A 19,162-nucleotide genomic window follows, 5' to 3' on the forward strand; every position below is an offset into this window, starting at 1 on the left:
GTATTCAGTTTCTGCTGATCTGTAAGCAGAACAGCAAATCAAAGATTCGTGAGAGGCAGCGGTCACAGGTGACGTTTCAGTACCTTCAGATCCTTATTGAGGCCGATGATGGCTGTTGGTGTGAAGGCCAACGACAGGAAGTGAGACAGAGGGAACCAGAACCAGAACTGAGTGAAGACCAGCAGGCCGACGACCGACGGCATGTGAGTGTGGCCGGTCCTGGACTGGAGAGAGATGCTCACGTTGCGTCCACCTGGACAACGGAAGACAAGAGACGTTTCAGGCTGAGCAGAGACGCAAGTCAGTATGACTGAGGACGGAATCAAATATCCAGTTGATTATGTGGAAAGGAATGATGTGAAGGTTTGTGAGAGATAGTCTAACGTATAACAGAAGGATTCTTGCGATGGTCACACCAAATCATTGACTTTGTTGTCCTTAAGCCACTTTATAACCACATTGTCTGTATGCTGATGATTATTCTCCATTTGGAAACCAATCTGTGCCCAAACATTTACTTCTGATGACTTTAGATGTTGCTCCAATATTTCTACATAATGTTCTCATAATGTGCTTTCTCTTGTTGTTTAAAGAGACAGTAATGGTTCAGTATGTAAACTTCTGATTTTGAAGATATTAATAAATAAATCTTTGACATTCTTTCATTACTGTGGGATTTATCCAATGGAAATATTTTTTTAGATTCTAACTGATCAAAAACAAGAGAAATTTGGTCTTATTTCACTTCAGAAGTGGGGGAAAAAAAAGGTGCATGTGTGCCTTTCTATGCGGTGCATGTAAACTTCTGGTTTGAACTGGATATTGGGACCGACAGTCGGTGAACAAAGAAGTTCAACTTTTAAAACAGCTGTCATCCGTCCTGAACCATTTCATGCCAGTCGTGCTCTAAATGATGAGATGAGGGACTGTGAGGTTAACAAGGGCTCATTCCAGGATGTTCACCGCCCAAAGTTGGCCGTCTTCTGGCTCCGATTTGTGATGTTTTGGTCATAATTAACAAAGACGTTGTGACAAGCCAAGTACACCCAGACAGGCACTGCCTGCTGCATCCTGTGATCAAACCAGATTCATTATCTTCATCTTAGCAAAACACATTCATAATTAATCTACAAAGCAGTGACTGAGGACTACTGAATACTTTTAATTTTTGTTACATTTCTAACTAAATAATTTGTCAGACCAACACCTGGATAAGATGCAGCACTAGTGATGCCAATAGGAATATATCTTTACATCCATAGTTGCCATTTTTTAATATCATTTGGATTAAATTGAATGGCGCGTAGCGGCCCAGCTGACTGTAATTGATGTCCCCATACAGGAATATTAAAGATTATATTAAAGCAACATATGTGAACCTCTTAATTGTTTAACAAGATACCATATAACCATTTATATGGTATCTTTTGACCTAAACTAGTTTAGGATCTAGTTTAGGTCAAAAGGAGCTTCATGTTCCAAACAAATTAGTAAGCCAGAAAAAAAAACCATCTCAATTAATTTTCATTCTGGTATTTTATTTAAACATGACAAACTATTTTGTAATATTTATTGGGAAAAAAATGTCCATGACAGCATGACTCACAGTGTCACTGTGCGCTCCTCTAAATTAGATCATGTCACATTTATCTTTGGCGTCAGCTGAAAAGGTGAACGACACTGGCCGATGTTGCAACAGAATCCAGTGCGTTTCTGTCCAGAACAAGCAAACAAAGACCAGTAGACAAAAGGAGGGGAAGAACAAGCGGGTGAACACGTCATCTCTATGGGCGAGAGAAGAGGCGCATTTCCCAGGGGAGTAGTTCTTCCAACTAAAAATGAACTCATCTTAAACAATACCATTTAAATCACGCGCTGTCGTCTCCCATCCATTCTGGTCTGAGGTCGTTGGGATGACTTCAACACAAGAGCCTTATCTTGACATCTGAACCTCCTTCCTCTGCAGCAGATTGAACGACGGCCAGAATCACTAACGAGCTCCGCTCGTCGCGCCACAAGCCCGTTCTTAAAAGTCTCTTAAATACTTAAGAGTATGAGTGGGCTTCACAAGGAGCCCCCACCATCTCCCGCTGTTTTTGCCAACTCTCAGATTGGAGAGCCAATTTTCATTCCAGGGAGTTGTTAAGGGGGGATGATGGGACAGCGGCGATCCTTTAGAGGTGCAGCGTGACTGTATGAACAACCAAAGCGCGTATTTGACAAGAGAATAAAGTCAGGGCTTGTTTTTCTGGGTAAAACAGCAAATTGATAGGCTATATGAGTAAAACTGAAGAGTCTGCCTGCAGACGCTCAAACTGCTGAGGTGAGAAAAAGAAGACTTGGATGTGGAGAGTGAGGAAGGACGAGCTGGAAGTTGACATTTCCTGCTTAATGAGGACCAGTAATCATGAAACTGAGCGCTAATCGCTTCCGCCAGTGAAATTAAATACAATTTCCCTGCACCTCAAACACTACTAACGACCTGCAGGATCCAGAATACTTAAACATTTACGCTGCAAAAGCCTGAACATGCCTGATGGCCAGATCATACTCTCCATCTAAACATATTTCGGTATTATACAGCAGAATACAATGTAGAGAAATGATGTAGCCCACAAAGAAACACCAGCGATCAGAATCTAGTCTGAGTTTATTCTGCTGATTTGACAAATAATGCAGGTCCTGAGACAAAAAAAAAAAAAAAACCACCATGGTCTAAAGCTAGACAGATTGAGGGATTCAAAAGGAAATGTGGAAACTAGTAAAAAGAAAAAATGCAAACAATCAGCAGCTTGAGCCATGTTTATGTGGGAGGCAGAAGTTGTTTATTTCTTTGTTAGCAGGATCGCTAAACTGTTTGACTCTTTGTAAAATTGTAAGATGGGATGCCCGACTGTGAAGTGATCCACTGCTTGATGTCTAACTGGATCCAGAACTGGTTTTATATTGAGCCTTAGCAGTGAGATACTTTCATCCAAAACTGTTCAGTGCCGACAGGAAAACCAAACAGTGATCCCAGGCTGACTGTAGGTACCAGCGTCTCACTGAACATCTTTTAAACTCTACATTTGGTCAGGCTGCATAACCACAAACCTCAGTGTATCTCACTGGGATTTTATATGACAGACCGACACAAAGTAGGTCCAAATGATGAACAGTGAGTGTTTAGGGTGCATGTTCTTGCTGCCCTAAAGTGAACTTTTCACAAACTCATTTTTGCAAAATAGCTAAAAGCTCAGTGTGCTCAGATGAAGAACGTCCGGGAGTAACATTTTCCAAGCTCAACTGCATTGAGATCTTGAATTTCCCTGGACTATTCTGATATCTATTTGCTCTGATCTTGCCTTCCTGCTTCAAGGTGAACCTTCAGGCCAACCTCTAGCAAGTTTTCTTCCTGGTATATCCTGTATTAGGCTCTAATCGTTTCCCCAAAGAACTAAAGAAACATATCCTCCCACTTGAGCTTCTCAGAGTTTACCCTTAGGCTGCTTCTCTTAAAAGGGCACTATTATGTAGAATCATCATTTTGAGCTTTGCATCATGTTATAATGTTATTCCCTCATCGTAAGCATACCTGTCTATTTCATGCATGTTTGAGAAATACTTGAATCTCCCTTGGCAACCATTCGGAGGTGCCCAGTCATACAAAAACTAGCCAGCAGCAATTAGCAAACACCTGGTGGAATTACACATCTACTGAGCTCATCATATGACATAGTTCTCAGTTTAACGCTCCTAAAAATAAAGAGGAACAAAGTTGTGACGACGTATTGAAGGTGAAGTCAGAAAGAGCAGGAGCTTCTTAAAGAGACAGAGGCCCAATCTCAAGGCGTTAAATTACAAAGTTGAATTTCTTTTAAGTTATGTTTGATATACACAGCATTTTTTATAACAACTGAGGTTAAAAGTTTCTTGATGGGCACTATTTGCATGGAAAATACGTAATACTGCCCCTTTTATAAATGCCCTCGTTGCCTGCTATTTTCACTTTTTTCCCTTATTTAACATCTGGATCAGAAACTGCTCACTTATCTCCTAATCTCTAAATGAAGATATTTTCATAAAAGAACAGCTTGTGCAAAATATTTGGCCCCAGAAAATTGCATTTGGTGTATTAGCAATCTTGGTCTCTCAAAACTTAACCCTGATATCTGGTCTTTACATCTGTTGGTCTAATCAGAGAAAAGCTTTGACATGTGTGACATTTCCTCTAAATGCCCAGCTGCAACTACAGCCAGCTCCTCTGTCAATGTTTGGAATAAAAGACGGTACAATACAATCCACCCATTATCTACTATCATGTGGACAAACCCTGCAGCACTGTTTGTTTGATGTGCCTAAGGCAGAGTAAAGATCGTTTTTTCTGACTTACTTTGTCAAACTGAATAGTTTAATAAAGTCTTTGGGGTTTTTTCAAATATTTCTTCATTTCATATTTGTGTTTTCGTCATGACTGCTTCTATGGGGAAAGAAAAATACTCTAAAAACTGAAATGGAAGCTTATTACAAATCTATTACAAATAAGTATTTCCCATCTGGAAACAACTCAGGAAGAGAGCTGCTTTCTCTCAGTGTGAGCTCACCAGTTCTTTTGTACATTGAGGGATTGTGGGATTTGTTTGAAGCGCTCTCTATATGATGATGTACAGCTCTCATGGACCTCACACGCACACATACACACACACATGCACACGCACACACACACACGCACACACACACGCACACACACAAACTGCTTGGTTGTGTCCACAAACACTCACACAGACATACAAACACAGAGCCTCTGAGGCAAACAGTAATCACCAGGTAGAAGCCAAAGAGAGCAGCGTAGAGCTGAGGTAGGACCTCCAGGGTGCTAACGCACCTTAGCCTGATCTGTTCCAGAAGCGGCGCACACGGGTGGTCAGCGCCCGGAGTTACTTTGTGTGGCGGAAAGGCACAGAGAAACCACGAAGTGCAGTTTGCCTCGTGCATCGTGTAATTAAGCAATGCAGAGCTTTTTGTCCCCCCCCCCTGAGGGGTGAGACCACTTAGAGCAACTAGAACCACCAACCGGTTTGATCTCTCGCTCAGTGAGAGGTGAGGCTAAACCCGCAGCCACTCTGACTGGAGACTGACCTGCGTCGAGGATTCCCTGAGCCAGGATGGCGCCGAACTTCGCCATGACGTCGTCGTGCTTGTCGTTGATCACTTTAGCGTAAAGCTGCCTGAACTGATTCACCTAAAAAAGAAAATATGTTTGCATATATTTTCAAGGTTTAAGCAGTTTTCCCACAGTAAAATTCAAGCAGTTTCAAGCATTTTAGTTTTCAAACTTTTATAGAGATAAAAACAATACAAATGAACTCGAAGAGACAGTTTCAATTCACTATTACGTTACATTTATTACTGTTAATGTTATAGTTTTCTACATAGCAGGGAAAACAAACTATTGTTATGTTTTGAAATGTCAACAAACAAATAAAAAGCTAAATTAACAAAAAAAAATTCCTACAATATCAATTACTTTATTATAAAATATAAGACAACCTTTATTTCAACTACACACATCACAACTATGTGGTTTGAATGTCAAGCACTTTCAAGGACTTTACACAAAAATCAAGCACTTTCTAAAAACACCAAATTGAAATTCAAGCATTTTCAAGGATTGCAAGCACCAGTATGAACGTGTTTTGATTTATGTCATAAAAAACATCTTTGCAAAAATGTTTTGTCTGGCAAATTACATATTTTTCAGGCAAAGCAAAACTTTTAAATATTTCTAAGAAGTAGATCCAAATGTGAACACATCAAACTGTTGAAGTGTCGCACGACAAAATGAATCATATTTGAAGTGTTCAACACTTCTGCAAAGCATTTTGACTACAATCACTGTAGTGCTTGTTGGACTGAAAGTGATGAAATGCTGGACTGGATATTTATCAACCAAATAGGCAAAACTGAGGCAAAAGCAGAACGGACAGATCTTAGCTTTGATGTTTAGTCATTTGAAATGTAAAAGAAAAGTTTCAAATGACTAAACTTTTGAAAGAAAAGTGTTCCTTGCACAATCCTGCATACCAGCTCAAGCTTTTAGGTATGTATGTTGCTGTGCAGATGAGAAGTCTTTGAAAATGTGTCTGGCATTTCTTAGCAGTCAGTGACAAAGGCTGGGGCGCCTCAAGGCCAAGTGTGTGCAGTTATGCCAGCTACGTTCTCTGTTTTAATCTTTCCAAATGGAGTCTCTCCTCCACACAAATCTGATGCATTTTTACTTTCTCCAGTTTTTCTTATTGAGGAACACAAAAGTCCAGATCAACTCGCTGATCCAGGCTGCGGACAATAAAGCCAGCTTCCCGACTCACTCACCTTGGGACAGGTAACCTCAGTCTGCTGGATCATAATGAGGGCCGAGGCAATGAGGGCACCTTGTCTCACGTAGTTTACCGGGTCGTTAGTCATGGGCTCCAGCAGATTGATCGCTTCCTGTGAAGGAAAAATAGAAAAGTCGAAAACAGAGGACTAAGTTAAGCTGCATGTCATAAACCCTGAGGTGGGGAATTATAAATCTATAATCCAAAACATTTCCACGTGGTAATTAGGGGGCTAAACGAATTGAATGATTAATGATAAATATTTCATTAACGTAGATTTTCTATGAAGGACTGTCAAGGATTATTTGACATAAATAAAGGATCACTTGGTACTTTTTCCATAATTTGTGTACTTTGCTTTGTCTTCCAGGCCAAGCAGTATTATTACTGTGGTCTGGAGCTGCAGTTTAGAAACAACGGACCTGAGACCAGAGCAAACCGAGCCCAAGTCAAGACCAAAACTTTCAGGAAGGTGAGACCAACACCAAACCAAATGAGATACCATTTTCAAAACTATTTCACTTGCAATAATTTCATTTTTGCTGCAATCGTTTAATGAAAATATGCATGTTGCAGCAAGCTAACCTCTAAGACTGCTCTAGACTACATGGTTTCACTGGCTTAACTGCTTCAGTTAAGTGAATCAAAACAACACCTGAACCAGAAGGGAAGCAGATCAACAACTACCTGACTTTAGTCCAATAACTCCCACAGTTTGGTAACGACTCTCAAGAGCAAATGCAACCAGCCAAACAATAACTAACTTAGCTTGAGCTGCAGGTGGCGGACTTAACTTACTTAGCGTTCTTTTTTCCACGTGGTACAGTCAGGTAAACATTCATATATTTGCACTGGAAAACATTTCTTTCCTTTGTTTTACTCATCCTCATTGCATTTTCAAAGTGAAAACCTTTGCTGCATTTGCAGGAAGTCCAACAGATAAGAGACAGAAACAAGACTGAGTGGTTACATTTATCACAGCTTGAAAAAGTCAAAACAAAGTCCTTTGTGAATTAGCTTTAATTCACAAAGGACACAGCAAAAACAAAATCTTACCATCAATTCTTTTGTCTAGCTTCTAGTGAAAATATCTCGGTACACTTTAAATAAGACAAAACTAACTTACAAGTAACTTTTCAACAAGATACAGAAGCTTGTTGTAAGTCAATAATTCCTTAATATTGATATAAAATGTGCTAGTTTCACTGGCTAGTTTTCTCATGTTACAAGTGAAAATATCTGCCAATGAAACAAGTACATTTAAAAAAAAACAAACCTAATTTTAAGGAACTCTTGACCTAAAATCTTGCTGAAATGTTTCTTGTATATAAGGGGAAACTAAGATATTTGTACTAGAAACTAGATAAAAAGTTACACAAAATTCTTGCAAAGATTTTGTGTAGCCAGGCTGTCACTTGTGCAAAAACAAGAATCACAGTTTTGTTTTGCAGTTTGTTTTCAACAGTTTGTTGACGAACAGATCACTCCAACAGTGCTACTTTTGTTTGGTTAAATACAGGAAAAGACATTATCAGCAGAGGCAAACAGACCTCACAAATTAATGACATTAGTGTCATCCATATCTGGTTTCCCAGGACAACAGAGTTAACAATTACTCTCTTCCCATGAGTGGTGTGAAGGAGGGAGTGGACGAGGGAGGACAACCTCCCCGCTCTCCTCTGCTCTGCAGCCAGTCCATCACTGCAGCTTTTATGTCTCTTGAGCAGTTATGGCTGTAACTAACACCAGCAGGCCGGGCGGGAGGTGTCGGGCCCGCAGAGGAAAGAGCAACAAACCAGGATGATGACAGTGGAGGTAAAATAAACGACGTTTCATCAGCGCTCTCGGCCTAACTGGCTGAGACGGCTGCGCTGTGGGACGATAAGTCAGCGTGTAAAGCCAGCGCTCGTCTACCACATCCTGCCCACACTGCATTGTGGGAGGGAGGTAATTAAAGGCATTTACTGTCTTATCCAATCAGCAACCCCGGTTGGCTGCTAAAGAACGCATTAATTAAACTGCTGGGCTGCTTCCTTCACTTTTTGCTCCCAACATTAAAGTTCAATATTTCTAAAAGCTGTCTGGAAGCTTATAAACAACTGGATTGGAGCATAACTCATTCAACCACAAAATAATTTCTCTATTTATACAAATTTTGAGAAAACAGTATCTGGTGACAGAGTGCAGAAACAATGAGAACTTTTCCTCCTATTTGCAGGAAAAGCTGAAAAATAGGTTGACATTTTCCCAGTGGCACAAAATTTGCATTTTCCCTGAGGAGACACTGACCCGGTCAGAAGAATATTCAAAGTCTAAGATTTTAAAAAACTAAACAGCTGATCAGGTGCAAAACATTAACTTTAGTGCTTCGGTGCTGATCAGCACTCATAATTAAACACGCCGGGAACAGGCAGCACCCCTGCATCTGCCTTCCTCGCTCTGGATTCTGGACTTCAGAGAACCCGATCACAAGCACAAAGTAAAGCCGAACGACAGCGTGCCAGCTCACATCACTTTAGAAGCTAATCTGCAGTGAACTTTTCACATCTGAGTTTTTCTGTGCTGGCCTGCCATTTTAACTCCAAGAAATGTCAACAAATCAAAAATCTAAATATTTTCCACCATGTCGTAATAAGCAAAAGTATACAAAGCAAAGGCAAAAGTAAGCCGGGATGTTTTGGACAAGTTCCTTTCCTGCAGGGGTCAAAGGAGGATAGCCTAGGCTGAAATCTTCTGTTGCATTAATTTCATAAACAAGCCAACAACCAGTTGCTTCATTCAGCCTGGATTATCTTTACATCGGTGACGCACACTTTGTGCCAGGAGGAATGAAAGATGGACTTGAAACATGAAGATAGCAAGGTGGACAAATTACATGTAAAAATTAGCGACAAAAAAAAAAAATACAGCTTTTTGAAAATAAAGATTCACTAATAATTTTTAATCTGTAGAGTTAATAACCGGCATCTAATCAAAACCCATGAAAAAGATTCACTAATAATTTTTAATCTGTAGAGTTAATAACCGGCATCTAACCAAAACCCATGAAAAGGATCGAATAAACGTGAAGAAACAAAGGATGAACTGACTTTGTTGCCTGTCCCAGCACAGCAGATGCCCAGAGCCATGGCCGCCCCGCAGCGAACATGAGGGTTGTAGCTTTCTGACAGGAGAGACACCACACTGGGGCACTGCTCCGGAGTCCTGCTCAGAAAAACACAGGGGGAAGAAATGAATGGAGTTTGAAGTTCACTTTCTTTTAAAAAAACAAACCCTCACCCACACTATAACATGGCCCCCACTCAAAACAGAAGTGATTTCCAACATATTAAAGTCATTTAATAATGATTTGATAAAAACTAAGAACTTTGTTATTGTCTATTTTCTCTATCTTTGGGCAAACCTGAAAACAAGGTATTTACTGAAATGTTTAAAGTGTTAGACTAAAGATGAAAATTACCTGAAAAAGTGTCAAAGAAAGAAACAATTGTCAATGAATCACATTTCTTTTTAACTAGTTCAGGGAGTGTTTTTGCATGTTGCTGTCGCAAAAGGAAGCAGGAATACAAGCTGTTTAAATGATGATGCTGGGCAATGTGTAACAAACATTTAAAGAGCACATCATTTGTTCGCCTGCGTCCATTACAAGCACTCATCTAAACACACAATAAAAACCTGGGTTTTATTAGAAAGCCAATAAACTAGCGAGGATTTCCTTGTTGACACCTGGATTTAATTAAAGCTTAAGCCATGTCCAGGAAGTAAAAAAAAATAATCATAAAAAGGCAGGGATATATTCTGGATAGTATGCTCACATAAAAACAAATGAACAGACTGCCAGAATGAAAAAAAAAAAAAAAAAATCCCCCAACAAAAATAAGGTTTTACGTCAAACTTTTCATGTCACAAAGAAGAGTACAGTACACCAAATAAAAAGCAGAAAATGTTTTGCAACACATTAAGAAAATACTTTACCAATTAAAGGCATTTTAAACTCTGTATTTCGTAATAAGAATAAATCCCTGCCATATTTACAGAAAGCTCAGTATTTTTGCTCATTTCTACAGTTTTTAAAGGTTTAAAGCTTCTGCGTCTCTTTGAACAAACAAGGAAATATATGCAAAAAAGTGGAAATAAAATACATTTATACATATTTGAGTGTCTATTTGAATGCAGTTATAAGCATACTGTAATCTTCAGATACTAATTTGTAATTTGGTTATTTGTGCAGCCTAAATAATATTTTTGTATTTTATGTTTTCATTATTCAAAATGAAACCATCTACATCTATATCTGTATCTTCAGGCACCTCAACAATCAGAGGACTGGCTCAAACTCTCTTTGCTTGAACATCTGAGCCCAGTGGGGACAAGAAGGGGGAGAAAAGCTTTACAGTACAACCACAACAGAAAAGAAAAAGGTCCCCCCCAAAAAAAAACCGCTGCTGCCTCCCCCGGAGTGACTGCTCGTTTCCAATGGGGGAGAGAACACAGAGTGGCAAATATAAACAGCAGGACGGCTGTGTTGAGGGAAATTACCTCCCTGAACCGCTGGCACGTGGCCAGCAAGAAGACATTCATCTGTTTCGTATCGAGTCTGGCTCGCAAGATGAAGGGGTGGGTGGAGTGGGGGGTGGATGAGACGGCGAATGAGACAGGACAGAGTGCGATCCGACTGCAGACTGCGAAGCAGAGCCGGCGAGAGAGGGAGGCAGCAGGGCCGCAACATCTGAAAGTTTTAAACCTGTGATCGCTTCAGGTGATGCAAAGCAAGCCTGGAGTTCCTTCCAGCATGTGGAGGGAAAGCCAAGACGGCATCATGGATCGCTACAGTCTGGGACAGATTTAACTGCTGCGGCGGGGCGTTCGGCTTCATTCTTATGTGGAAAGCGTTGCAGTTAAAGGAAGCAATAAAAGCTGTGGAAGAATATAGATAGAAAGCCAAGATTGAAATGCATTTGGCTTTGAGCTGCAGCTTGGGAAGATACTTAAAGGACTGAGATGCAAAAGGAGCTCATCAAGCACCGACCTGGGAAAAAGGTAAGACTTTGTTGAAGTTTTTGACATTTTCAAAAGCAGCGGCGTATTTTAGGACATAGATTTATTCTAATAGACAGAAACTACACTAATGAATTATTCTTCTCCATAATATTAACACGGGGACACATTAAAGAACAAAATGTAAAACTTTTTCTGCTGTTTTAAGTGGATGACGGGAGAATCGGCTGCGTGGGAAAGCGAGGACCTCTGTGATCGTCTTGCTGTGGAAGTTCTGCTCGTGATGGGATTATTCCAGCTCCGGAGTTTACTGCAGCGGCCCTGCTAACTTCACACCCTGAATCTTTCAGCCATCGTCATTTCAAAGACTTGTCATTCTGCTCACGGGACGATGCATGTTGTGCACCGGCCCTGAGCGGCCCCAGCAGACCCTGCGCCTTCGCCTGCGGGACCCAGTGACCATGCTGACCGAGCGTCTGACAGCAGAGAGATCAGAGCCACCGCCCACGCTCAGGCCCGCCGCAGCATCAGCAGCAACATGTTTCACCCGCTCAATAACAGTTCAGATGCAGACGAGGAGCCTGCGGCTCAGCTGAGATGGGCCGCCCTCCTCATCGTCATGGTGATCATCCCCACCATAGGAGGAAACATTCTGGTTATTCTGGCCGTGTCGCTGGAGAGAAAGCTGCAAAACGCCACCAACTACTTCCTGATGTCGCTCGCGGTCGCCGACCTGCTGGTGGGACTTCTAGTGATGCCCATCGCACTCGTCACTATTCTCTATAGTAAGTATAACAAGATATTTTATAGCATAAAGAGTGTCCTGCTGAGACAAAGCAAAGCAATAAAAGTCTTCAAATGGAAAAGCTACATTTAAGTTCTTTTTCCCACTCAATTTAACTTGCCAATTAAAGAGAACCTGACAAACTGCTTACAGAAACGTTTTTCTTCATAATAAAATCCAGAAAAACTGACACTGAAAGTAGAAAATACCTCTAGGAAGCACCAAATACACACAGTAGAACACACAAAGGTACTTGAGAGGAGCTAAAACAAAAGAAATAAAATTCCCCCTGTAGTTTAAGCAGTAAGGCCTGTACTGAGCCACTCAGCACAGGCATGAAATATGAAACATCTCCCATTTAAAGTTGTTTACTATTCTTAATAAAAACAGTGGCGTGTCTGCCCACTTACAAGTCTATTCCACGACTTCTACACAACACAACACAGTTCAGGGCGAAGTACTGCAGTGAAGCTGTTCTTCATTAATTCAATTGGAAGGTAATGGGCCACATAGTAATTATGCGTCTCACACAGACGCACACACACGAATGGAAGATGGTGTTACACAAGGCGTCCTCTATCACAATGGTTTTCAAAAGAACTGGATGTGTCTGCTGCCTCAACACAGACCCTGTTCAGTTTTTTTTTCCTTTTTGATATTTTGAGAAAGAAAGAAAAAGATGAAAGTCAAAAAAAGTTAATTTTAAGATTTTCTGAAACAGAAAAGCAAGAAGTCTAAAAGAAATCAGGATAAAGTACAAAAACCACCCTCCCAAAACAGCTACATGGAATTATGTTACACGAATAAACACGGTTTCAGTATTTTCTTTAATTCCATCACTGCTGTTGAGGTGCTTTTCACCTCCGCCATCAGTAAAGAGGAAGCCTCTTTAAAGGCTGATGACCTTTACAGACAGCCGTCTTTAGCCTCCGATCAGAGCAGATGCAGCACCAAGTGCTGAAATGTGCAGGAGGAGGTCAAGGAGGCGTAAACAGGGACATATAATGTGTACATGAGGCCCGGGTGAGGCACAGCAGAGCTGACTGATCAACGTGAAGCTGCCAGGAGGACGACCAGCACCTCATACCAAACCCTCTGGCACACAACACAGGATACTGTATGTAGTGACAATCTGCTGTTAGCAACAAACATCATTTAGAAATATGTAAAAGAACATAGAATAAATGGAATCTCTGTAAATCAAACCTGGTTTTAAGTGGGCTGTCTTTTGAATATTTAAGCAATGCTAAAAGCCACACTGGCCAAGTGGTAAAAATAAAACAGGTTGACCGATGCTTTGTGTGTGTGCAATGTAAATCCAGACAGGTATTCTAGAAATGTTCCTTAGCTTTGTGCTAAAACCAGGAACTGTTCTCATCTCTGTTTAAACATTTAACCCTGTGGGAACTGGAGATCAAACCGATTTATATTCAAGTTTCTAAATATTTTTAGAAACTTAAATGTATTTTAAGCGTCTTAAAATGCTTTTAAGACGCTTCAATGCCATATACTGCTTAAGGATTTTAGCAAGATAATGCGATTACTGTTTTAATGGCAACTCTTTATAAATACACTCTGCCAAGACGAAGAAGCTGGTGGTGAGCAATTTAAGAATGTTTTCATTTTAAATGCCTAATCTGAGGATAATTTCCTTTCATCAGGATTTATTGCTTCAATGCATCATGGGGGTTGTAGTTTTGTCACACCAAAGTGCTGCCTGGATTCCTCACTACAAAATTACAGAGGAGGCAAATACTGTCAGTACAATTCTCATGAAAAATATAAATAAATAAATGTAAACAAGAAACAATGAGCAAACTTATAACTAAATTATTAATTGTTCATCTGTTTTACTTATTTTTCTTCCATGTGTACAAGGAGTAAAAAGACCAGTGTTGCCTAAAGATCACCAAGTTTAAGTTCTTTCTGACTTTTTAGAGACCTTGCACAAAGCCTGTGTGTGGACCTTCAGGTCTGCTAATTATGTTAAGATCAACATTGTGATTCCAGAGCAGAAAAATCTCATTTAAGACCATTCTATGCCATTTTGTATTTTTTCTAACAATAATAAGCCACACAAAACTACACTGCAATGCTCAGAGCTCCGTCATTCTTAATGAGTACAAGTGAGGACCAGAAAATTCTGGAAATTATAACGGCCAGTGATGTTTGGTTGAAAAATACATAAAGGACAAATGAAAGAAAATGAAGGCAGTTAAACTGCTTTAAAATAAACTGAGAAGAAGATAAAATGCTTCTGTAAACTAAGTGACCACAACTGGGCAGCAGCCTGCTGACAAAGTCGAATATTATAACAAAGTTGTATGATTCACACATTCCCGTTTCAGTTTAACGAAATGAAAAGCCCGCCTGTGGCTAGGTGACTTTCACAGCTTATTCTGTTTATTCTCAAGACAAATTTAATCAACATTTCCACAAAAAAAAGCCTCCAGTGAGCATCCACTCAAGGAGAAAGAGAGCTGCTATTCATCAATGAAATCCTCCCAAACTGACCAACACCGAGTCAAAAATCCCCCCCAGTATGAAACATAAGTGAACATAATCATAATAAGTGAAAAAAAAATACAAAATATTTCCACAAACAGGCTTTTGTACAGTTAATGGAGTCAGAGACAAAAGCCAGAACAAATTTCTTGCCAGTTTTACGCCTGAAGTCAAAATAAACACTACTGTTGAGCTGAGTCTAAGCCACAATCTACATGAAGCACTTTTAGCTCCATAAACAGGCAGTGAACCCTCAGTTTCCAGTAAAGACATTCCTCACACACATAAACAAACATCAATTTTTTTACATGACTGATGCTTGTAATCTCTTCAGCTTCCCTGAATCTCCCATAACAGTCAGAAAAGGGTTTCTTAACATAAGAAAACCCAACAAGCTCATTAATTTAGCTGCTAATTTTAGACATGATGAAATCAGTGATAGCTACCTGTACGAGGAAATAGTTGATAAGATTAACCTTTATCTCGTCTTCTCTTCAGACTCTAGGTGGCCTCTTCCAGACTTTCTCTGCCCAATCTGGCTCTTCCTTGATGTGCTCTTCTCTACAGCGTCCATTATGCACCTCTGTGCCATCTCACTGGATCGCTACATCGCCATCAAGAAGCCAATTCAACACAGCCAATACAAATCCAGAGCCAAAGCCCTGGCCAAGATCGCACTCGTTTGGCTCATATCCATCTGTAAGCTTATTATTTATCCTTCCTCTTTGTAAAGAACTGGGTATTTTACGATCTCTGGACCGTATCCTGCCTTTTAGCTGACCCATGAAAAGGATTAGTGTTCATGCTTTGGTTGCTATGTTAACTAGCTTGTAGAGAGCCGTGAAAGTTTTTATTTGTGTCACATTTAGATGTTTTAGGTCAAAAGATTATAGTATCAGACAAAACAAACCTATAAAATGCTATTTTCAAATGATGATTTTATGTTTTATGTGGAAAAAAGGAAACCCAAACCAATTTGATGATTATTTGACCTAATGAATCAGAATCACCTAATAACATCCGTCTGGCAACATGAAGTGAGCTGCAAGATCTCAAAGAGCAACTACAACAGACAACACCCATCTAGAAAGGGCTAATAAACCATTTCCTATATATTTTATATATATATATATATATATATATATATATTTATTTTGTGGAGTGCATCGAGACAACAATGGTTGTGAGGCTAGTCACGTAAAGAAGTGTGATTTTTATTACTAAACTGCACACAAAAGCAGGATTTTCAAATTTATTAGTATTTATTGATGTCTTCATTGAACAGTGGAGAAATAGTAACACTATACTTTTACATTAGTTGAAGTTAATTGTGACAATAAATCAAAATTCTTGTAAGAAATTTCTCACGATAAATGATACAATAAATGCCCACCCCTATATTACAGTTTATTTTAATGAGTCTAAAAAGACAATCCACTACAACTTAAAACATCAAGTTGTTAATAAGATAGATCAAACATTAGCTTCAGCAGATTTTAATATCAAATATATAATATGAACTATGAACCAATGTAGTTTTTCATGTGGACTTTTAGAAAAACAAATTGCTCCTGGATGCATCAACTATTTGCCATTCAAATCTCTGGAGTAGTCACATATTACTCAGTAGTTTTCCCCCTAAGAACTAAGTTTTTGATTTAGGATTTTTGGCAGCTCAGGTCAAGAGTCAAATATCTGTCAGCTGCTATAAATGAAAAGCTTTCATCTGGGAAAGAAATTGGGTAGATGAGTAAGCGGATGGAAGGTTGTATCGTGGCCAATTTATCCAGTTAAGTTTTTCCATCGTTCACTGGGTATCAACAATGAGCTGCCAACAAAAACAATAGTGTTGTACTTGACCAAACATGCCATAATCTCCTAGATTAAAACTCTAATAAGATATTTAAAAATGGCTTTAGAGAGTTTTTAGTGTTTACTTTTGCCAATATTAACAGTCTTTTCTATTTTCCAGGTATTGCAATCCCAATCCCGATAAAAGGGCTGAAGAATCTTCACGACAAGAACATCACCTTCAACAGTAATCACACATGCCTGCTAAAACCAAACACTTTCTCAGAGTTCATCATCTTTGGCTCCCTGACAGCATTCTTCATCCCTTTGACCATCATGATGATCATCTACCTTCTCACCGTGCAAGTGTTGCGCAAAAAGGTTTATTTGCTGCGGTCAAAGGTGACCCAACGCTTCAGCTCCTCACCGATCTCCACAGTTTTCCAAAGCGACCCAGCCTTAGCTTCTCCTCAAGCTGAGCAAATGAACATGTTGGATATCAGACTTCCCAGGCACCCAGAAAAACCAAACGCGGACATGATGACCGCTCCCACGGAGAAGGAAATATCTTTCCGCAGAATGTCGACGATGGGCAAGAAGTCAATGCAGACTCTGAGCAACGAGCAGCGCGCCTCCAAGGTGCTGGGCATAGTCTTCCTCCTGTTTGTCGTCATGTGGTGCCCGTTCTTCATCACAAACATCACCTCGGCTCTATGCTCCAGCTGCGTTGAGAAGGTAATTTCCCGTCTGATGGAGATCTTTGTCTGGGTTGGCTACGTGTCATCTGGGATCAATCCTCTGGTCTACACACTTTTCAATAAAACCTTCAGGGAAGCTTTCACACGCTACATCACCTGTAACTACAAAAACTGCACGAGAGACAGGCTGGGACGGCAGCTCGGCTCGACCGCTGCAGACTGGAACCTTACAAGCATTTCGTTTAAATCTTCCATGGCAGAGAACTCAAAACTGTTCATGAAGCGGGGAATGAAGAATGGCATTGGACGAGTGAGCTACCAAAGTCCACTACGGTGCCAGCAGGCTGTGCAGTCACCAGGCGGTGTTCTGCTAAACACAATTCTTTTGACTGAAAATGAAGATTTTAAGCAGGAAGAACATGTGAGCTGTGTATGAATACATACACAGATGATGTGGCTTGGTTTGATGCATATTCAAATTCAAAGACAAAGGCTTTCCCAAAATCTAAAAAAACAAAGATTGGAGTCTGCACCTATGTGACATAATGATGAGGCAACAAAACTTACATTTCCTTGCAAAAGTTTTACAACCCCTTTAACATTTTGTCATAGAGTAGTGCGTAATTATGAAATGAAAGAAAAAACGTTTACATACTTTTACTAAATGTTTTACAAATTAAGATTAAAAAAAAAGTCAGGACATTGACTGGGGCATAACAAACATAATTTGATCTAAACCTCAGTCTGTATGTTCAGACATAGCTGAGTCCCTCAGGTTTATCCTGCAATTAGCACCATCTACTTCCAAATCCACATTTCTGTTCCTAAGAAGTTTCCCCAAAGCATGGTGTTACCACTACCATGCTTCACCCTGAGGATGGTGTGATGTACCGTCTCTGGCATGAAAAGTCAACATTCATTCGTCTCATTTGACCAGAGCGCCCCCTACAGGCAATTTTTTGCAATTGATTTAATTTAGGGGTATCATTTCCTACAACTTTACAAAGATCAATTTGATCTTTATCACATTAAAAATCCTCAGTACAGTGCATTAAATTTTGATAATGTAAACTGACAAAAATAAATCTCAGGGGTTTGAAAACTTTTGCAAGTTGGTGTTTCTTGTTACATCATCTTTGCAGCGGGCCTTTAAACACAGGTTATTTTTTTACCATGTAATTTGTTGATATACTTGAAGAGAAAGCTTCAGTTTCCAGACAGTATTCAGAAAAGAGCTGGAAAAAAAAAAGTTGCAACTGTTTCACTAAACAAGCAGAAAGTGTTGAATAGGAACCCATTTAGGCCAAAAGACGTGACAACCTGGGAAAAACTCTGAATGCTGTATATAATAATATATTCCTCTGCTGATCCTTAAATTTGGACTGTCTAAATATGCTGTAAACCCTCTCAGACCACACGCTTACATTTTAAAACAATATGAATCTCTTCTGTAAAGGGCAAATTCTTTGAACTCTTGATACTTTTTAAATTTGCTGAATGACTGGGAAGTTCTCCTGTATGTGTATTGCAGCCTGCTGGTTTGAAATGTTAAAAATGGTTTTGGAATGGAAGTGTGTACATATGAACGAACAAAGAGATAAAATGGATTCTGAATATTCTTTAATAAAAAATACTTTGTTTTGCCATCTTCTAAAGCAAAAACTGCCCAAAGCACAACAAGATGCCAAAATACTGCCTTCTGAAAATGACTAAATAAATAAACGTTTGAGGGGAATAGAAACACAGTCTGGCAGCAGTTCCAGTGTGTGTAGACTTAAAGTGCAACGGCATTAGGACTGGTCGTTATTCAAGTGAGAAGTGATGCTTATAGTATTGGTACATAATGCAATAAGGATATCAGTTGTGACATTTGTCCATTTTCTTCTTTCCTCTGTTTCTCATATGTGGTTCCTGCACTCTGTGACCTTTAGCCTTTTGGGCAATGACTGTGTCCTGTAAGAGCGTCTGCTGCTGAGAGGACGTCCAACTGACTAAATATTGCATTAGCATAAGAAAATGCATGTTCCTAA

The 19,162-nt window shown here is 39.8% G+C and overlaps 2 protein-coding genes across 3 annotated transcripts in view; one reads left to right on the forward strand and one right to left on the reverse strand.

Moving 5' to 3' along the window:
• psmd1 (proteasome 26S subunit, non-ATPase 1) overlaps positions 1-19,162 on the reverse strand; it is a 40,901-nt gene that overhangs the window by 13,734 nt on the left and 8,005 nt on the right. For both annotated transcript variants that reach the window (XM_015042703.1, XM_015042618.1), the window contains exons 17-20: positions 9,446-9,560; positions 6,352-6,468; positions 5,119-5,221; positions 84-253 (exon numbers count right to left, since the gene is read on the reverse strand). In XM_015042703.1, the coding sequence (XP_014898189.1) occupies positions 84-253; positions 5,119-5,221; positions 6,352-6,468; positions 9,446-9,560 (505 nt within the window). The remainder of the gene's footprint in view (positions 1-83; positions 254-5,118; positions 5,222-6,351; positions 6,469-9,445; positions 9,561-19,162) is intronic.
• htr2b (5-hydroxytryptamine (serotonin) receptor 2B, G protein-coupled) lies at positions 10,594-17,770 on the forward strand. Its single transcript, XM_015042828.1, has 4 exons — positions 10,594-11,396; positions 11,563-12,139; positions 15,142-15,342; positions 16,616-17,770. Exons 2-4 carry the CDS (start codon positions 11,893-11,895, stop codon positions 17,566-17,568), a joined length of 1,401 nt encoding a protein of 466 aa, XP_014898314.1. The 5' UTR covers positions 10,594-11,396; positions 11,563-11,892; the 3' UTR covers positions 17,569-17,770.

The sequence above is a fragment of the Poecilia latipinna genome, unplaced genomic scaffold, assembly GCF_001443285.1.
Source record: "Poecilia latipinna isolate Pla-1442-1.1 unplaced genomic scaffold, P_latipinna-1.0 Scaffold2, whole genome shotgun sequence".
Classification (NCBI taxonomy): Eukaryota; Metazoa; Chordata; class Actinopteri; order Cyprinodontiformes; family Poeciliidae; genus Poecilia; species Poecilia latipinna.

What these genes read in the sequence shown, in the direction of transcription:
- htr2b (XM_015042828.1), top strand. Translation starts at nt 11,893, where the DNA reads ATGTTTCACCCGCTCAATAACAGTTCAGATGCAGACGAGGAGCCTGCG. An exon ending in ACTCGTCACTATTCTCTATA is followed by an intron (nt 12,140 to 15,141) that starts GTAAGTATAACA and finishes TCTTCTCTTCAG; the next exon opens with ACTCTAGGTGGCCTCTTCCA. An exon ending in CGTTTGGCTCATATCCATCT is followed by an intron (nt 15,343 to 16,615) that starts GTAAGCTTATTA and finishes TCTATTTTCCAG; the next exon opens with GTATTGCAATCCCAATCCCG.